The sequence below is a fragment of the Atheta coriaria genome, unplaced genomic scaffold, assembly GCF_025399875.1.
Source record: "Atheta coriaria isolate IRGN ID8LTWV9N9 unplaced genomic scaffold, Caltech_Dcor_3.1 hic_scaffold_2_pilon, whole genome shotgun sequence".
Classification (NCBI taxonomy): domain Eukaryota; kingdom Metazoa; phylum Arthropoda; class Insecta; order Coleoptera; family Staphylinidae; genus Dalotia; species Dalotia coriaria.
Window position 1 is genome coordinate 1,190,087 of NW_027045444.1, and position 16,215 is coordinate 1,206,301.

The 16,215-nt window shown below is 28.7% G+C and overlaps 3 protein-coding genes across 3 annotated transcripts; 1 reads left to right on the forward strand and 2 right to left on the reverse strand.

The window, feature by feature from the left end:
• Positions 1-5,936: 5,936 nt before the first annotated feature.
• Positions 5,937-7,435, reverse strand: LOC135803243 (uncharacterized). The gene is made up of 3 exons (XM_065316837.1): positions 7,011-7,435; positions 6,691-6,831; positions 5,937-6,623 (listed from the first exon to the last, which is right to left on the reverse strand). The coding sequence occupies exons 1-3, from the start codon at positions 7,126-7,128 to the stop codon at positions 6,556-6,558; spliced, it is 327 nt and encodes a 108-aa protein (XP_065172909.1). The 5' UTR covers positions 7,129-7,435; the 3' UTR covers positions 5,937-6,555.
• A 365-nt stretch (positions 7,436-7,800) lies between these two features.
• Miox (Myo-inositol oxygenase) lies at positions 7,801-10,064 on the forward strand. Its single transcript, XM_065317011.1, has 6 exons — positions 7,801-7,935; positions 8,012-8,210; positions 8,283-8,491; positions 8,742-8,878; positions 8,953-9,183; positions 9,671-10,064. The coding sequence occupies exons 1-6, from the start codon at positions 7,933-7,935 to the stop codon at positions 9,777-9,779; spliced, it is 888 nt and encodes a 295-aa protein (XP_065173083.1). The 5' UTR covers positions 7,801-7,932; the 3' UTR covers positions 9,780-10,064.
• A 1,525-nt stretch (positions 10,065-11,589) lies between these two features.
• On the reverse strand, positions 11,590-12,868 carry LOC135803281 (fatty acyl-CoA reductase 1-like). Its single transcript, XM_065316878.1, has 3 exons — positions 12,493-12,868; positions 11,813-12,067; positions 11,590-11,703 (listed from the first exon to the last, which is right to left on the reverse strand). Exons 1-3 carry the CDS (start codon positions 12,691-12,693, stop codon positions 11,590-11,592), a joined length of 570 nt encoding a protein of 189 aa, XP_065172950.1. The 5' UTR covers positions 12,694-12,868.
• Between the last annotated feature and the right edge of the window lie 3,347 nt (positions 12,869-16,215).

The following is a 16,215-nucleotide window of genomic DNA, read 5'->3' on the forward strand; positions in this document are numbered from 1 at the left end:
TACCTACGCGTTGATGTAAAACTGTAGCCGCAATTTAGTTTCATGCACGAAAACTGTCGTTCAGTGTCCATTCCGGCGCGGGGAGGGCGAAACTCATGTCATACAATATTTATCATGGCGTGCTTAGTGGTCGTTGCGTTCGCCGCCGGCTAAACACCAGGCACCACTCACGGAGTTGTAGAGTCCTGCGTCCTGCAGGACATGCGCTCACCGGCAATAATATTATTACTCGCTCGTACAATGTGATTGCGTCGATGGGCGCCGACGACTGTGAAATGGCCCGCGGGCACGAAATCGAACCCCACACACATCGAAGCGAACACCGCCCCTCGAGGAATTCGGAATTCGGTGGCGGGTGTGCACACACGACACGCCGAAGCGTACACAAAGACGACAGCTACATATCAGCACATATCGCTGCAGGGGGATGAATTTTTAATAATGGGATGAAAAATGAGAGAAATTATTTGTACTCGTAGGTGCGTATGGATTTTTTGAGTGAATATGATTTTTATGTGTTTTTTTGAGATTACAAGAGAATGGGGTGGGTTAGGGATGTGATTCAAATTTTATTTTATTGAGAGATAATTTATCTATCAACTAATATATTTTTTTGCTAATTTTATGTTTATTTATTAGATTTACAAGGCTTCAAAGTTGCAAAAACATAATTTTTATCTCTTTTTTCATGATTTTTAGGGGTTTATCCGGTTTGGGGGAGGAATTCAAAAACAAAAAATTATCAGCATATAGATATTATTTTTATCTACGTAATGCCAAAAATTCGAGTTATTTTGTTATAGGATTAAGGATTTACAGGACTTTGAAATTTAAAAATTTTTATGATATAAAATAATTTTTGATTTTAATTTAATTTTAAAATATTCTCAAAAATTAATATTGACAATTTCAAAATATATTCTTATAGAAAATTTATTTATCTTTACAATGTCGTTTAAATCGTTTATCCTTATCGATAACAAAATTATCCTTAAAAAACTTAAAAAAAACACGCAAATTTTAGTATTTTGCATATAAAAACCGGAATAAAAACGGAACCACTTTGACGATTATTTATTTTTATTTATTATTGTGTCGTAAATTAATGGAGATTTGTGCAAACTGAAACCGCCGCTTTCTGCAGCGATTATGCGCGAAATAAAACGGCTCATAATTCTTAATTGGTGAGCGAGTGAGTCGACTCGGGCAATTCGAATGCGAATAAAATTCGAATTTAATGGTCACGATAATGGCTCATCCTTTGCGAGGGATGTAAATCGTTTGCAGTCATCGTTTAACGCAATTTTATTAACGAACAGAAAAAAGTCTAATTCAAACAGTAATTTACTGGCAATTGAAGCAATTTGAGTTTTTGATATTTTGATTTTAAAAAATGTTTAAAGCGCTGTAACTTTTAAATATTAAAGATACGGTCCTGGAATAAACGTATATATAAATACGTTATAGATAAATAAATTATCTTTCAGTTTCTGTTTAGATATTTGTAATACGTTGATTAGAAAAATAGTTATTTAAAGTTTTATAAAAAAAATTGGTGGTAATATTCATAATTTGTTTAAACTTAGTTTAAATAACAACTCATCTATATTAACAATGCATATGATACATCAAATTAAAGCTCATTAAATTATCTATCAGTTTCTGCTTACTAAATAGTATTATGTTTTGTCGTTTATTCATAAATTGAAATTAAACTACAATTTATACTAAACACTATTGTTCAAATTCCACAAATCATAAATTAGTGTTTAACATAAGTCAGGTTGTCTAAATCGCATATTATATTTAGTATTATAAAATTATAATAAATTCTTTATAAAATGACGTGCATTTTGCAACGATATCTTAATTACTTCAGAAGATACAGAGTGGTAAACTTGAGTTTTGATTTCCATCACAAATTTTTCCAATATTTTACTTTTTTCAACATTTCAATGGTTTATACATTCTAAAACATTGATATTATGATATATTCTTAAAGCTAATTAAATTTGCTATCAAATGAACACAATCTCTTATCCTCAAAGCAAATATTGCGGCTGTTATACATCTCGAAACTTTCAATTCATTTTTGCGTTCTGTTCGTGATTAACTTATATTTCCACTACTTAAATCAAATTCAATGCCTTGCGTACCTGTCGCAGGCAATTTCCACCTTTGTGTGCGCGCCCATCTCATAACATATTCCGGCGTATTCCGGCTTTCCGGCCCCGACGGCGTCGCCGTTCGGAAATTGTTAAATTAATTAAGCGCGCGATCAGAAACAGACGCGCGCACGCACATCGAGCACATGCTCACGCGTGCACACACGCCCCCGCCTGCCTCCACATATATTCACAAACACGTACATATACACACAGACACACATATAATGTGTGGGTGCTTATAGCTGTTGCCGCCGCTGCCGCTCCCGAGGATTGCGCGCTTGTTGTGTTCGCGTTTGTGCGAGCGCGTTGCCTCGGGCGCCGTTCGCAATTAAAATCGGGAAACTGCCGCTGATAGCAACAAATGTTTACAGGCGCACACATACTGACGATTATAAAAAATCACACAGGGGTGGACCACACAAACAAAGCTTTAAAATGTATAGGGATATTATTTTACGTAAAGGAATTAACAGATTTTAAAAAGTGTAAAACATTAAAGTTTAAAAGCTTGATAACTTATTTAATTATTAATAAAAATGCTTAAATTTGAGGTCATTTTATAGATAATTTATTTAACTTTAATATTATGTATAATTTTTATAAATTTACTAATTAGTTTAATTGGTATCGACAAAAAACGAAAAAAATATTTTTTTGTCATTAAATTTGGTTTTTAAACTTTGATAACTTTGTTAATTTTAAAGATAACACATTTTTTTCGATGCCATTTTATTTGCCTTTAAATTATCTTTAATTTGATGTATATTATAAAACCATTGTTTATTTTATTAACAAATTATAAGACAAAAACAAAAATAATGTATTTTTAATCTAATCTTTTTATCCTTTTCTTTAAACACTTAGTATAAAACACTATTTTATTAGCAATTTAATCCTCTTTAATTTGACACTAAATTAATTAAATTCCAACTAATAGTTTAGAAGTTACAAGCAAAAACTAATCAAAAATCTCACATCCTTTAAAAAATTCTCAAAAATTTATCAAAATTAATTAATACGACCCTGTAAAAATATCAAAACGTCTCACACATGATTGCACAAATCTCTCTAAGACGCATCTCGTGTATTCCCTCTTTTTTTAATACCACAGACCTTATTGTATCCATTTTCGTCCTTTTCGTTTCATACTTCCAACGCAAACATTTAATATTTTTTCCTTATATCTAGGAATAAGTAAGATTTTTTACCGCTTTCAGTTTTCCTCCTGAAAACTGCTATCCTGATCCTGATCCCGATGTTGTGCGCGCGGCATCAAACGTTAATTGTTATCTCGTTTCCATTTTCAGGATCAAAGGCTGCTTTGATGTCCTGACGCTGAAATAAATAAAGTTTAAGTTTTTGAAGGTATCAAAAACACAAATTCAAAAACAAAACCCACCAAAAATAAATTTTTATAAATTTTGATTAATAATAATGCTCGAGGGTAGGAATAAAAATTTAATTGTGAAATTGTCACTCATTGTTTGAATTTTCTATATTTTATTTAATTTATTTCCTGGCGGGATAAAAATAGGAAAATAGTTCTGCTGGCCAGGAGCAAATTGAAAATTTTATTACTCTTCTCCAGTGGCGATTAAAACCGGCCGTTAATGTTCAATAACGACTTTCGGTCGTGCTTAGACCAAAGGGGATGCAAGTACGAAGGTCCTTTAAGAGTTTTGTGGAAGTTATGATGTCGAAAACGTGAAAATGTGCAAATTTTCGGTTTTAGACCAGGAGTATAGAGGGTAGCAAATAAGGGATGAAAATGACCAATAAAGGGTTAGTCATTTGTGGCCGTCGTGGTCGTTTTATTGCATTCTTGGGTCCGGCCATCGAGAAAGTGACCGACAATGACCGAAAATGACCCGAAGGGGATGATTGTGGTAATTAAATAGAAAATCGATTTTAAATTATGTTTGCTACCAACGCAACACAATATAACCTACAAAAACATTTTTTGTAATAAATTTAAGCATATTACATATTCACCCTTAAAATCATCCCCTCAAAACATGTTTCCAGCGTGTAATTTGCTAATGATGCGCGTGTACCTAACAAAACAAGATGATTAAATCAAAAAATTTATGTTAACATCAATGTGTAGGTATGCAACCCAATATACACATTTTATACTGACGTATACGCCATCTACAAGTACAAATAAAAACTAATGAATTATTCACGTTTGCATATTAAATAAATTTGTTGCGCACATTGAACAAATACGAAAACACATCGATGAAATATTCATACGTAAATTGACGAAGCGAAGCAAACTTCCACCCTCCGCCCTCACACATTTACAAATTTTGTATCTCAAATTATGATTATGATAATGATTATTAGATGTAGTCTGTATGTTGCCGGTGCTGAAATATCAAACATTGATATTCTGATATTAATACGAGTATGGATTACATATTGGGGGTGGTTGTTTGCGCACGGGGGTAGTTTTGGTAATGGAAGAACCATCGCTCACCGATGAATAAATAAACGATTCGATAGTCAATCGGTGAGCGTAATGGTAATAATGGTAATGCTAATGACTAATGACTGTCCACCCTAGGGGTGGATAGGGGTGGTTTGTGGCGGCGACCGAAAACAAAGACAATTTTTTATGTTTTGTTTGTTGACAGTTGACGTAAGTAGATACTGGAATTATTGGTGGAATTAAATTGCTTATAAGTTATTGAGTTTTTATGGTATTTAGTTGATTTTTTTGTTATTTTATAGGTAATTTATTTGTTTATATTGTGGTAAGAAGTATGTTTCAATAATAGTTATTATTAGGTCGTTATTTATAGATTTATAAAAAAATCAATTTTTGTAAAAAAAATGATTAAAGATAGATCAAAAATTTAAAATCACGTAGATAGATATTTTAATTGTTGATGACTATTTATGAATAAATTTATTTTGTAGTAAAAATTGTAGTAATTATGACTATTTTAATTCCTAATTGTAAAAAGTATGAAAAGCAAAGTTGCGTTTTTCAAAATTGAAATTTAAAAAAATATTTTGGAAGACCCTGTATAGTAACATTAACAAATTTTTGCACACTGATTAAGGCTCTATTTGGCTTTATAAATATTATAAATTTTTGATTTTGAATTATTAGTACGCCCGTAATTAATTATTTTCTGTAATAAACAATTTTTATTTCAAATATGTTGTATCAAAAGTTTGAAAGCTTATAACTTATTAACACTTTAAAGTACGCTAAAAGTTTAAAAACAATTTATTAGAGAATTTATTCGTTAATAACTACCTCTTAAAAAATTGATTTTGTTAGTAAAATTGTATTAGTTATACAACTTTTAGTTACTAGTTGTAAAATAAAAATTAGTGACAATTATATTTAAAAAACTATAAATTAAAATCAAAATTATGAAACACTCTGTATAGTCACACTAATAAATTTTAGTACACTAATTTATGCACTCTTTATCTTTGTAAATATTTTGAAATTTTAAATTTCCATAAACTAATACGTGCGTAATTAATTATTTCCTAAAATAATCAATTTTCTTGCAAAAAATTTTTAAAACCTCAAAAAATTATGGTTTTTAACAAAAATTTCAAACTTTTTTACACTTCACCGATGTAAAATTTATCTGAGTATAATTCTCAACTAATTTAATAAAATTCCAACAAAACCCCACGTCCTACTCCGCGAATTTCCCGTCGCATCAACTCATCTCTCACATCGCGGCGTCAATTTGCATATTTTAGCAAGTCAGTCAGTCAAAATAAAACTCACTCGAGGGCATTAGTAAACATCCTTTTATTTCACGTACATTATTATTTAATTTAATAACAAACGCTGACGAATTAATTATTGCGCAAAGTTGTGCGCGCTTCCGAAGCGCGCGCATCAATTATTTATCATGCTGTTAAATTAATCTACATTATTCATTAGCTGCTGCTGCTGTCTTAGGCCATCCTGGCTCCTTGTTCAATGCACAAGTTTATCAAGGATCATGAGGATCATTCGAATTGAAAACGTGTATTATCGCATCATACTCGTCGCCAACAATTTTTGTTTGTTTTCGAGCATCCTGACAAGTCCTGGAGGATCCTGGGAGGAGTTTTGGGGAGAGAAGTATTCTGGTGTATCCTGGCCGGAACAAAGGGAATGTTTTCAGTAATTAACAGCGTTATTAACTTGAGTAAGCAACGTGGACAATTAATTATTCATTTACGCTTCTTGTCCTGTTTTTCGTCCTTTGAAGGTGTAATCATCTAGATAAATATTGAATACTGTTTTATTTAATATTTTTTTGTATTTTTTATGTGTTTAATTGTAATTAATTTAAATTTTAATTGATTTGGTTTTATTTTTATAAATTAGTTAAAAATTGATTAAATTTTGTTTTATTATTGTTTATGGTAATTTTTTTACTGTTGATACATCGTCGGATTTGAATTTTTGATAATGTGCTTTTTTATTACCTAAAAATAAGTATTTTTAGAAAAAAATTTTTTTTTGAAAAATTGAAAATATAAAATTGATATTTACTTGATGTGATAAGAGATAATGGTCCAACAGGTTTCATTTCTTTGTCTTCTTTGTTATCTTTATCTCTTCCTGGGAATTTAAGGTTTGAGTGGACTTCATAGATCGGTAAAGGAATAACTGTTGAAGAAACTGCAACCAATTCTACAAAAAAAGCAAAAATTCAAAAAATTTGAAAAAAAATATTTGAAAAATGTTTAAATTGACATTTTACCGAAAATGATAAATTGTTAATGCTTATTAACACAACCAATGACAAAATAATTAATTTTAGCTTAACCTACTACTTATAATTTGTTTAAATAATTATTATAAACAATTACCAGCTTCGTAGATTTTATGTTCATTCATCTTATACTCTGTTGGCACAGCTTCAACAAAAACATTAGAATTCCTCAAGGATATCGCACAAAGTGCGCACAAAATCACTTTCAACATCATTTTTAATAACAATAACAAAAAACAACACAAATTCACTCTTAAAACACAAACAATTTTTACTTTTACAATAAAAATCACTTTTATTAAATTTTAGATTGAACAGGTGTATCAATATCAATCGGTTCACGTTGGCGTCAATACCAAAATAAGTAATATGACTTAAGTACGAGTAAACTGACTTAAGTCAACAGTGTGTGCGCACTGCGCAGAATAGAATAAAACTAAAATAGATGAAGATTAGATCACTGTGTGGTGTGTATTGTATGACGCCTGTGAGGTGTGTGTAAGGTGACTTGACTCAACTTAAGTCAAGTGAGTCTACCAACTGGAGAGGAGAGTGAGTAAAACATAAAGAAACGCAAAATCACGAAAATAGCATTGAAGTCAAGTGAAAGTAGGTGGAATTTTATCCGCGCAGAAATCATTGACTTAAGATAAGTCAAGTAGAGAAACTTGACTTAACAAAATAAAACAAAACAAAAAAAAAAAAAATTGAAAAATGTTTATATCACGTGGAAATATAATGATACTGCACTTTTTATTATAAATAATTAGTTAATATTTAACTAATCAATGACCTTTACTGTTCTTATCAATAAACGTCATATATTCTTTTGGATAAATAGTTTATATCAGCATAATGTTTATAATTATTATGACAGAATATAAATCACATTGATAAACGTATTTTATCAAAAAATAAACTTCGAAGAAACAAATGTGATGATAAATATTGAATTTATATTCTGATTTGTCTTAAAATTATTCAGTTTGGTTTTGTGCTTTGTCTCCTTAACAATAATCATGGTTAGTTATTAATCATAATCATTTGTTTAAATAATATAAGAAGATGAAGTTTTAATTTATGTTTTGGTGTTTTTAGAGATTATTAGAAGTGAAACGTAATGAATTGACGGAGTTGATTGATCCGTCGCAGATTTATCGACCGGAAGCGAAGTTTGCGGATAAACCACTCGACAATTTCCGGGATTATTCCATAGACGAAAACGATCCGATTAAGGAACGTGTGCGACGCACCTATGAATTGATGCATACACATCAGACTGTTGATTTTGTTAAAGGTAAATTTAAACAATTTTTTTTCTATATTTTATAATTTTTTATTAAATTTTGTTTTTATTTGTTTTAAATAGAAAAACGTGCTTTGTGGTTGAAATTTGATCATTATCAAGCGACTGTTAAGGAAGCTTTGATTAAGCTAAATGACTTAGTGGATGAGAGTGACCCGGATGTGGATATGCCTAATATTGTGCATGCTTTCCAAACTGCGGAGAAAATAAGAGAAGATTATCCGGACATGGATTGGTTTCATTTGACTGGGTTGATTCATGATTTAGGAAAGGTATGTGTTTAGTAGCGTCACCTATGTTTGAATAATTTAACTAACACTGTATATGATTCCCTATTTAAACTTTTAATCAAATTTTTACCCTTTAAAAATATTATTTTTGCAATTAAAAGTAGTCTATATTCTTTTTTAATGTTTAATCTATATATGTACCAAATTTTATAAATATTGGTTGAGTGGTTTAAGCTTGAAATGAAGACAAACATACACATTTTGTTTAATTACAATATTTTTATGTTAAAAGGTTATGGCTTTCCATGATGAACCGCAATGGGCTGTCGTAGGTGACACTTTTGTCGTTGGTTGTCAATTTGCTGATAGTATCGTGTATAGAGATACTAGTTTTCGGAATAATCCTGATGGAACTAATCCGAGATACAAGTATGATTATTATTTTAATTTAAAAATCATTTTTATTACTATTAATTTTTTTATTTTTCTATTTTGGTTAATAGTACCAAATTAGGAATGTATAAGGAAAACTGTGGTTTGGAAAATGTTTTGTTATCATGGGGTCACGACGAGTACTTGTATCATATGTTGAAGCATAACAAGTCAACTCTACCAAAGGAAGCGCTGGCTATGATAAGATTTCATAGTTTTTATCCGTGGCACACTGGCGGTGATTATCAACATTTGACTAATGAAAAGGATGAGGAGATGAAGGAATGGGTGCTTAAGTTTAAGTAAGTTTAATTTTATATTTATTGTACCTTGAATATTCAAATGTTATGAATAACGGTCTAAAAGTGACAAAATTGTGATTTGTTTAACTAAATATTAAATAAGACTTAAACGGTTAGAGGCAGTGTCATAAATTTTTAAGTAGCTCATTCTACATTAAATTCTACATTCACTACCATAAATATTTATAAATTACCTTTTTGAATTAATTTATTATTGATTTTTAAAAATCAAGTTATATTCTTTGATAATATCTAGTTACGGCTAAATTCAAATGCAAATTAATCATATTATCAATATTTGGTAAATGCATTTTGACTAAGAATTTAATACAAAATATATTTCCAAAAATAAATAACAATACGATAATTGGTTCAAAAGTTATTGCATAATTAATACAATAAATCAATATTTCTTACTTTTAGACCGCTATTTATAACATATACAATTTAAAATAATATGCAGGAAACTAATTTAAATATTTTTTAGCAAATATGATTTGTACACTAAAAGTACAAAAATACCAGACATTGAAGCACTTTGGCCATACTATGAAAGCCTGATCGAGAAATATATTCCAGGAGAATTATCCTGGTGAAGGTTAAACAAACGTTGTCATTGATTTAGTTATTTTTGTTTTGATTTCTTGTTGTCTTTGGCTAATATAATATCCTATAGATGTACTTTGATAGCATCGTAATGATACAAAATAACAGAAATGTCACGACAATTTTGTCCACGTAATACATCCTAAAAATAAAAATGAAAAACATAAAATAAAAATATTTTTATAAAAAAATTAAAAGTTGATATTTTGATAGTAAATAATTTTTGTTAATTTTTTCAGAATAAAAATAAAATAATCAATGAAGATTATTATTAATTTTTGCTTTAATTAATGTTTAAACTTTATAATTTATTAATTGACTTACATTTTCATATGTTTCCTGGCCCTTGGTATACTCTCATCGCTTTCCTTTAAAATATACCTCCTTGCACAAAGAGTACAATCCCTAAAATATTCCTTATAATCAAATTTAGTGATATGAAAGTTATATTTCTGTTTCTCATAAAGATTTAAACTATCAATTGCCTCTCTTGAGTCTTTATTACTAAAATCCCATTGTTTTCCATTATAAAACTTTAAAATTTCAAATCCTTTCTGTATTCTTCTATAAATCGGAAGTAATCTACAAAATAACACAACATTTAAATGTCAACATTTCCAATTTTAGAAAAATTCATTTAAAAATCATTACATTGGTGGTCGATTAAATATCCATAAAATGCTATCTACGATAATTGACGGCAGGACATGTTGAATAAAAAATGTACAATCGTGTTGAAATCTATTTCCTTTAATACTTCCACCCGGATACCACACCACCCAGTTTAAAGGGATTGAATTAAGGATGACATCCCTGCCGATGTAGATTATGTCATACCATGAGACTTTGTATTGGTCAGATGTTGTTAAGTTGTAAATATTCCTTGGTCTTTTATTTTCAGGATGCCTAAAATAAATAAAAATAGTAAATTAAAGAAGAAAAAGTTTTTTTAATGTAAAAATATTAATAAAAGTAAAATTAAGGTTAGTTTTACTTTTATACTTTTGTAAAATAATACTTTATACACTTGGGAGTAAATATTATTTCATTATAAAGTTTAATAATGAAATTTGTTGAATAAATTAATAAAATATGAGTTAATCTTTTAATTAAACGCTTGCCATTTGATAATTATTATTAAAAACGAGTTTAAAGCAAATTTTGATACACTATTACACAACTATTACTTTCAGTACTCAAATATTTATATTATATCTTGAAAGAATAAATTGATTCCAAAATAATTATAAAATTCTTGCTGCTGCAGAAATACCTCCCTCCATCTATGTGTGAAAGCTACAAACGTTTTACTCACCGCAGGAAATCGTAAGCAGCGCATATAAACGCGTTGACTGTAATATCGACCGGTATCAAGTCTGGATATCTTGTAACATCGGCGTAGAGAGTGCGCAGGATGCCTTTTCCTGCTGCTATTTGGAAACCTATTGAACCATTTATTGTATCTGTCCAACCTGGTATAGGATCTTTCAATGCCGGAATTACTAAAACAATAAATATAATAAAAATAAACCACAAATAGCATGTTTTAAGTAGTTTAAGTGATTTTTTGTGTTTTTGTTGATTTTATTACCCAATGAAGGTCTCAGTAGAATAATTGGCAGTTTATTTAGTTCCTTATTGACTAATCCTTCAGATAATGCTTTAGAAAAACAATAAGTGTTTGGATAATTGTCTAAAATCCTTAAAATTAAAATTATATTGTTATTGTCATAGTTGTGTTTATAAATAAATGTTTAAAATAAACTTACTTATGCGTAAATGCAGAAAGATCCGCTTCATTCAAATTTTCACATATTTCAACAATTTTTCAGGATCCGCAGGAGGATCATAAGCTTTCTCATAGATAATCCTTTCATGTACATGACAATACGCCGATGAAACATGACAAAATAACTTTAATACAAAAAAATAAAAGAACATACATTGAAGTAAAATTACAAAATAAATAAATTAATAAATCAAAGGATTAATTTGTTTAAATATTTAATTAATAAATAATTACTTGTAAATGACTCATGTTTTTAGCCATCTCCAACATGCTCCTTGTACCTCGCACATTCATCAACACCGAGGTCTTCAGGCTCTCGTCCAGGCGCAGGAGCGCAGCGCAATGGTACACAATATCCACTTCAGACAGCAACTTAAAGCGATCAGTGGTACTCAAACCGAGGTCCGTGGCTGAGATATCGCCTTGGATGGCGAACACTTGAGATATTTGTTGGTGAGACGAAGGATTTTGTTTAAATAAATCAAATAACTGCAAAATAAGTGTTTTAGGGACTAAACAGTTTCTTTACTATTTATTTATTTTTCTTTACTATTTACTTTACTTTACTATTTGGTGTAATTATTATGTTTGTTACGCTTTCAAGCAAAAACCCTTAAACCAATTTTGATAAATTTTGGTATGGAGAGAGTTAGAACTATAGAAAATAAAATAGGCTAATTTTTATTGTAAAATTCTAACTAAAAAGGTGAAAAAGAAGGGTTGGAAATTTATATCCAGATTTTATGATAAATTTAGTTACATAATTTGCATCTAGTTGGCGTGATGTGTGAATAAATAACATTTTTCTTGTTTTTAAATAAAAACTGAGAATATTATTAACAAATTTGGCATATAATAAATCAAAAAACAATAAAACTAATTATTTTGTTAGTAATTTTATAATTAATAATTACCGCTGATTTAAATATCTTCTCTAATCGTTCCTCCGAAGTCATCTTATACTTCGGCCTGATTATAACATATATCTTACTAATCCCAGGACATGATCTCAATAGTTTTTCCAAAAGCACTTTTCCAACAAATCCTGTAACACCAGTTATGAGAATAACTTTGTTAGCAAACATTTTTGCAACTCGATCTTCGGCTCTTTCCATTTTAAAATCAACGTAAATTATAGATAGGTACGTTAATAGTTCGTTAAAATTATAATTTATGTTCAATACGTCGATTGCAAAATGTTCGTCGCACGTAAGACACGAGACTGGACTAATCAAAGATTACGAAACGAAAATTTTCAACCGCTCCTCGCGTTGAGTATTTATAACGAAACGATTCGATACGCAGGTAAGTAATTTGTATAGTGATTGAATAGTGAAAAGAAAAAAATATTAATAAATGAAGAGAATAATGAATGACAAAAGTTCATTAGGAGGTATTTATATTTCAATGAGGAGTTAATTAGAAATAGTTGAATGCATTGTTAGTATTTAAATTGTTTTTTAAAGTTATTTTTCTCAAAAAATAATCTTTTTTTAAAATTAAGTGTATAATGATAGTTATTATAGATTAGTATAATACTACGTTTTATACACTTAAATATTACGACGCTTACGATCTCATAGGTTATGTCAAACTACATAACCTTACAAAAAATTCATATGGCTCAAGTTCCACCCGTGACTAAAGCCCGTGACTAAAGTCGGTGACTAAAGTACTTTAGTCACGGTTTTGGCCAACCGTTACCATTTTTTCTGTCTCAAAACCGTGTAAAAACTTGCCATTTAATAAAAAAAGTGGAAAAATTATTTTTTTCAACTCTTTGCTTTCTTTTGTTTCAAATTGTAGAATAATTCTAAAAAAACAAAAAAAATCAAAAATTATTTAAATAAATTACAGAAGAAACAAAATTCAAAAAAAGCTAATACCTATTCTATTAATTTACTAAATACTCGTATAATAAAAAATCATGACGTCAAAAGAACAATAAACAATTGACGTCATTTTTAGAGCAGAAAAAAACCTAAAATTAATAAAATTACCCATGAACAGGTTTGATTTTTAATTTAACAATTCGTGCAACTCCAAACTAGTTTAATCAAAATTACTATACTCACAATAAATTATTCAACAATTCATTACATCAGCATTTTTTATCAATTAACGCATAAAGCATCATTACTCCTCTATTCTCTATTCAACACACATTTAATCAATTCACTTCAGTTTAGCAACATTTTACGTTCCTAGAATTAAACGTATAAAAATTAAGTGTTATTAAGTTGTCATACTACAAGCATTACTTGTACTACATACAAAATAATATAACTAATAAATTAGTGAAATAGTTGAAATATTTGTTTTGGTACACTCTGTATATAATGGCATTACTGAAGAATGAAATTCTTAAAACTTTCTCCGTTTTGCCAACATCATCAATGTAGAACTCTAGACCTCTACCTCTGTGGGTCTCTGGACTTTAGACTTAAGTAGAATTGGCTTGACTTAACTTACGAGTTAAGTCGCGAGTTTTCTGCTCTGCGCAAGTCACAGCTGACTTTGTACGCGTCTACGTATTCACTTTTCTTCGTCTTCTGCGTTTTCTTCGACTTCCACTTCTTTCTTTTGTGTATAACTGGTTACTGTCTTTAGTGACTTAAATGCGAGCTTACATAATAGCTCACCTGTGTAGTATAAAATATACAGGGTGTTGCAATTAATTTTTTAAAATATTCAAATCAAAATCTTTTTTTTCTTAAAAATTCTTATAAAATATAAACGTGTATAATATATAGTATTCACATATAAAAATTTTAAATTAAAAATTTAATTTTAAGAAAAAATTTTTTTTATTTAAAGTGAACATAATGTATATTTAAGTTGTTTGTAGTTTGATGTGAATGTGAATGTGAATGTGAATGATTTTTTACGCACTCACCTTCGTTGCATAACATTTTTACGGCCCGACGAAATGAAATATTTGTGCGCTCAACGACGCCGAACAACGAATTTAATTCCATTCCGTCTAACCACACAACACAATCTGCAATCCGCTACGAAATGTGAATTAAATAAACTTTCTTTTTGTGATTCTTACAAATCTTACAAATACTAAAATTCGTTGAAATTTGTTTTGTGTACAATACTAAAAATACTAAATTATTATGTGTAAGCTTTTGAAACAGTTTTGTTGATGTAAATATTAATTGTTAGTTAGTAATTAAGTATTTACCAATTGTAATTAATTGGATTAAATTTTTTACAAAATTTAGAAAGTTTTTGTGTGCATTTTGTTTGTAATTGACAACTAATGAGTACATTTATTAATTTTAAATTAATATCAATAAAAATATTAATTAATTGGTTATTATATAGTAAAATGTTATAATTTTACTAATTAATTGATATAAATTACATGTTAATTACACAAAAATTAAAATTTTTATTATTTTTTCAATTTTTTTCTAAATTTGCGCCAAAAATCTTTAAAAAAATCAATTTTTCTCATCAAAAATAAATAAACAATTAATTATATTATGTTTTAATTGATAATAAACATGATTATTTATTGTTGTAACAAATATATTTCCACTTTTTGGAAATAAAATTAGTTTACGCTCATAAAACTGTAATTTGCAATTTGCAAATTGAAAGCAATTTAAAATCGTTATTGAACTTGCGTTAATAGCATCAAATCATAATTTCCACAACGTGTAACAAGCAATGACCAATGACCAACTACCGGTAACGCAGTAACCAATTAGTCGCAGTCTTTTTCACCGGCGCTTTCATCGTTTCGTTGCGTTTCGTTTTCATTGCTTATTATGACACGGAGCGCTACATCGATTACACTTTTGCGCATGGGCAATTATCCGTAATTACCGGTGTGATCGCTATGATAATTTTTCATAATTTATTTATAAATATTTAATTTGAATGAGTTTTGAAATAAAGTATATAATTTGGATTCTAATTTTTAAAAATGGAAAAATTTGTGCAAATATTTTAGTTTTATGTTAATAATTCAAAAAGTATTTGTTGTATAGCAATAATTGTTATATTTATTGATAGAGTATTAATTGGGCCAATTTTTGGGTAATATTGTGTAAATATTATTGTTATTAATAAAGATATTAACAATTAAAATTGAAAAAATTTGAAAATTTTAGAAATTTTGTAAAAAAATTGGCTGTAACTTTTGAATAAAACGTGATATTAATAAAACAATGGCAACAATTAATAGGTTAATTCATTGAGAATTGATTATCAAAAAATCAACAACTTAAGTTGATTACTTACTGACTTATTTAAGAAAAACTAAACTATTGCATTAATATTTTCTGAAATTTTAAAAAGTTTTGTTTTCTACCAAATTGTCTGTAACTTATGATTAAAACTAGGTATAAATAAAATATTTGTAGAACTAATAAATAATTTCATTCCAAATAGAATACCAAAAAAATCATCAACCTAAGTTGTATACTTTCAAAAATATTCATCAAAAACTAAACTATTGCATAAATATTTTCAGAAATTCTGTACAAAAATGTCTGTAACTTTTGATTAAAAATAGATATCCAAAAAATATTTGCCAAACTGATAGATAGTTTCATACAGAATAGGTTACCAAAAAAATCGTCAACCTAAGTTATTTACTTACAGAGTTATTTCATAAAAAC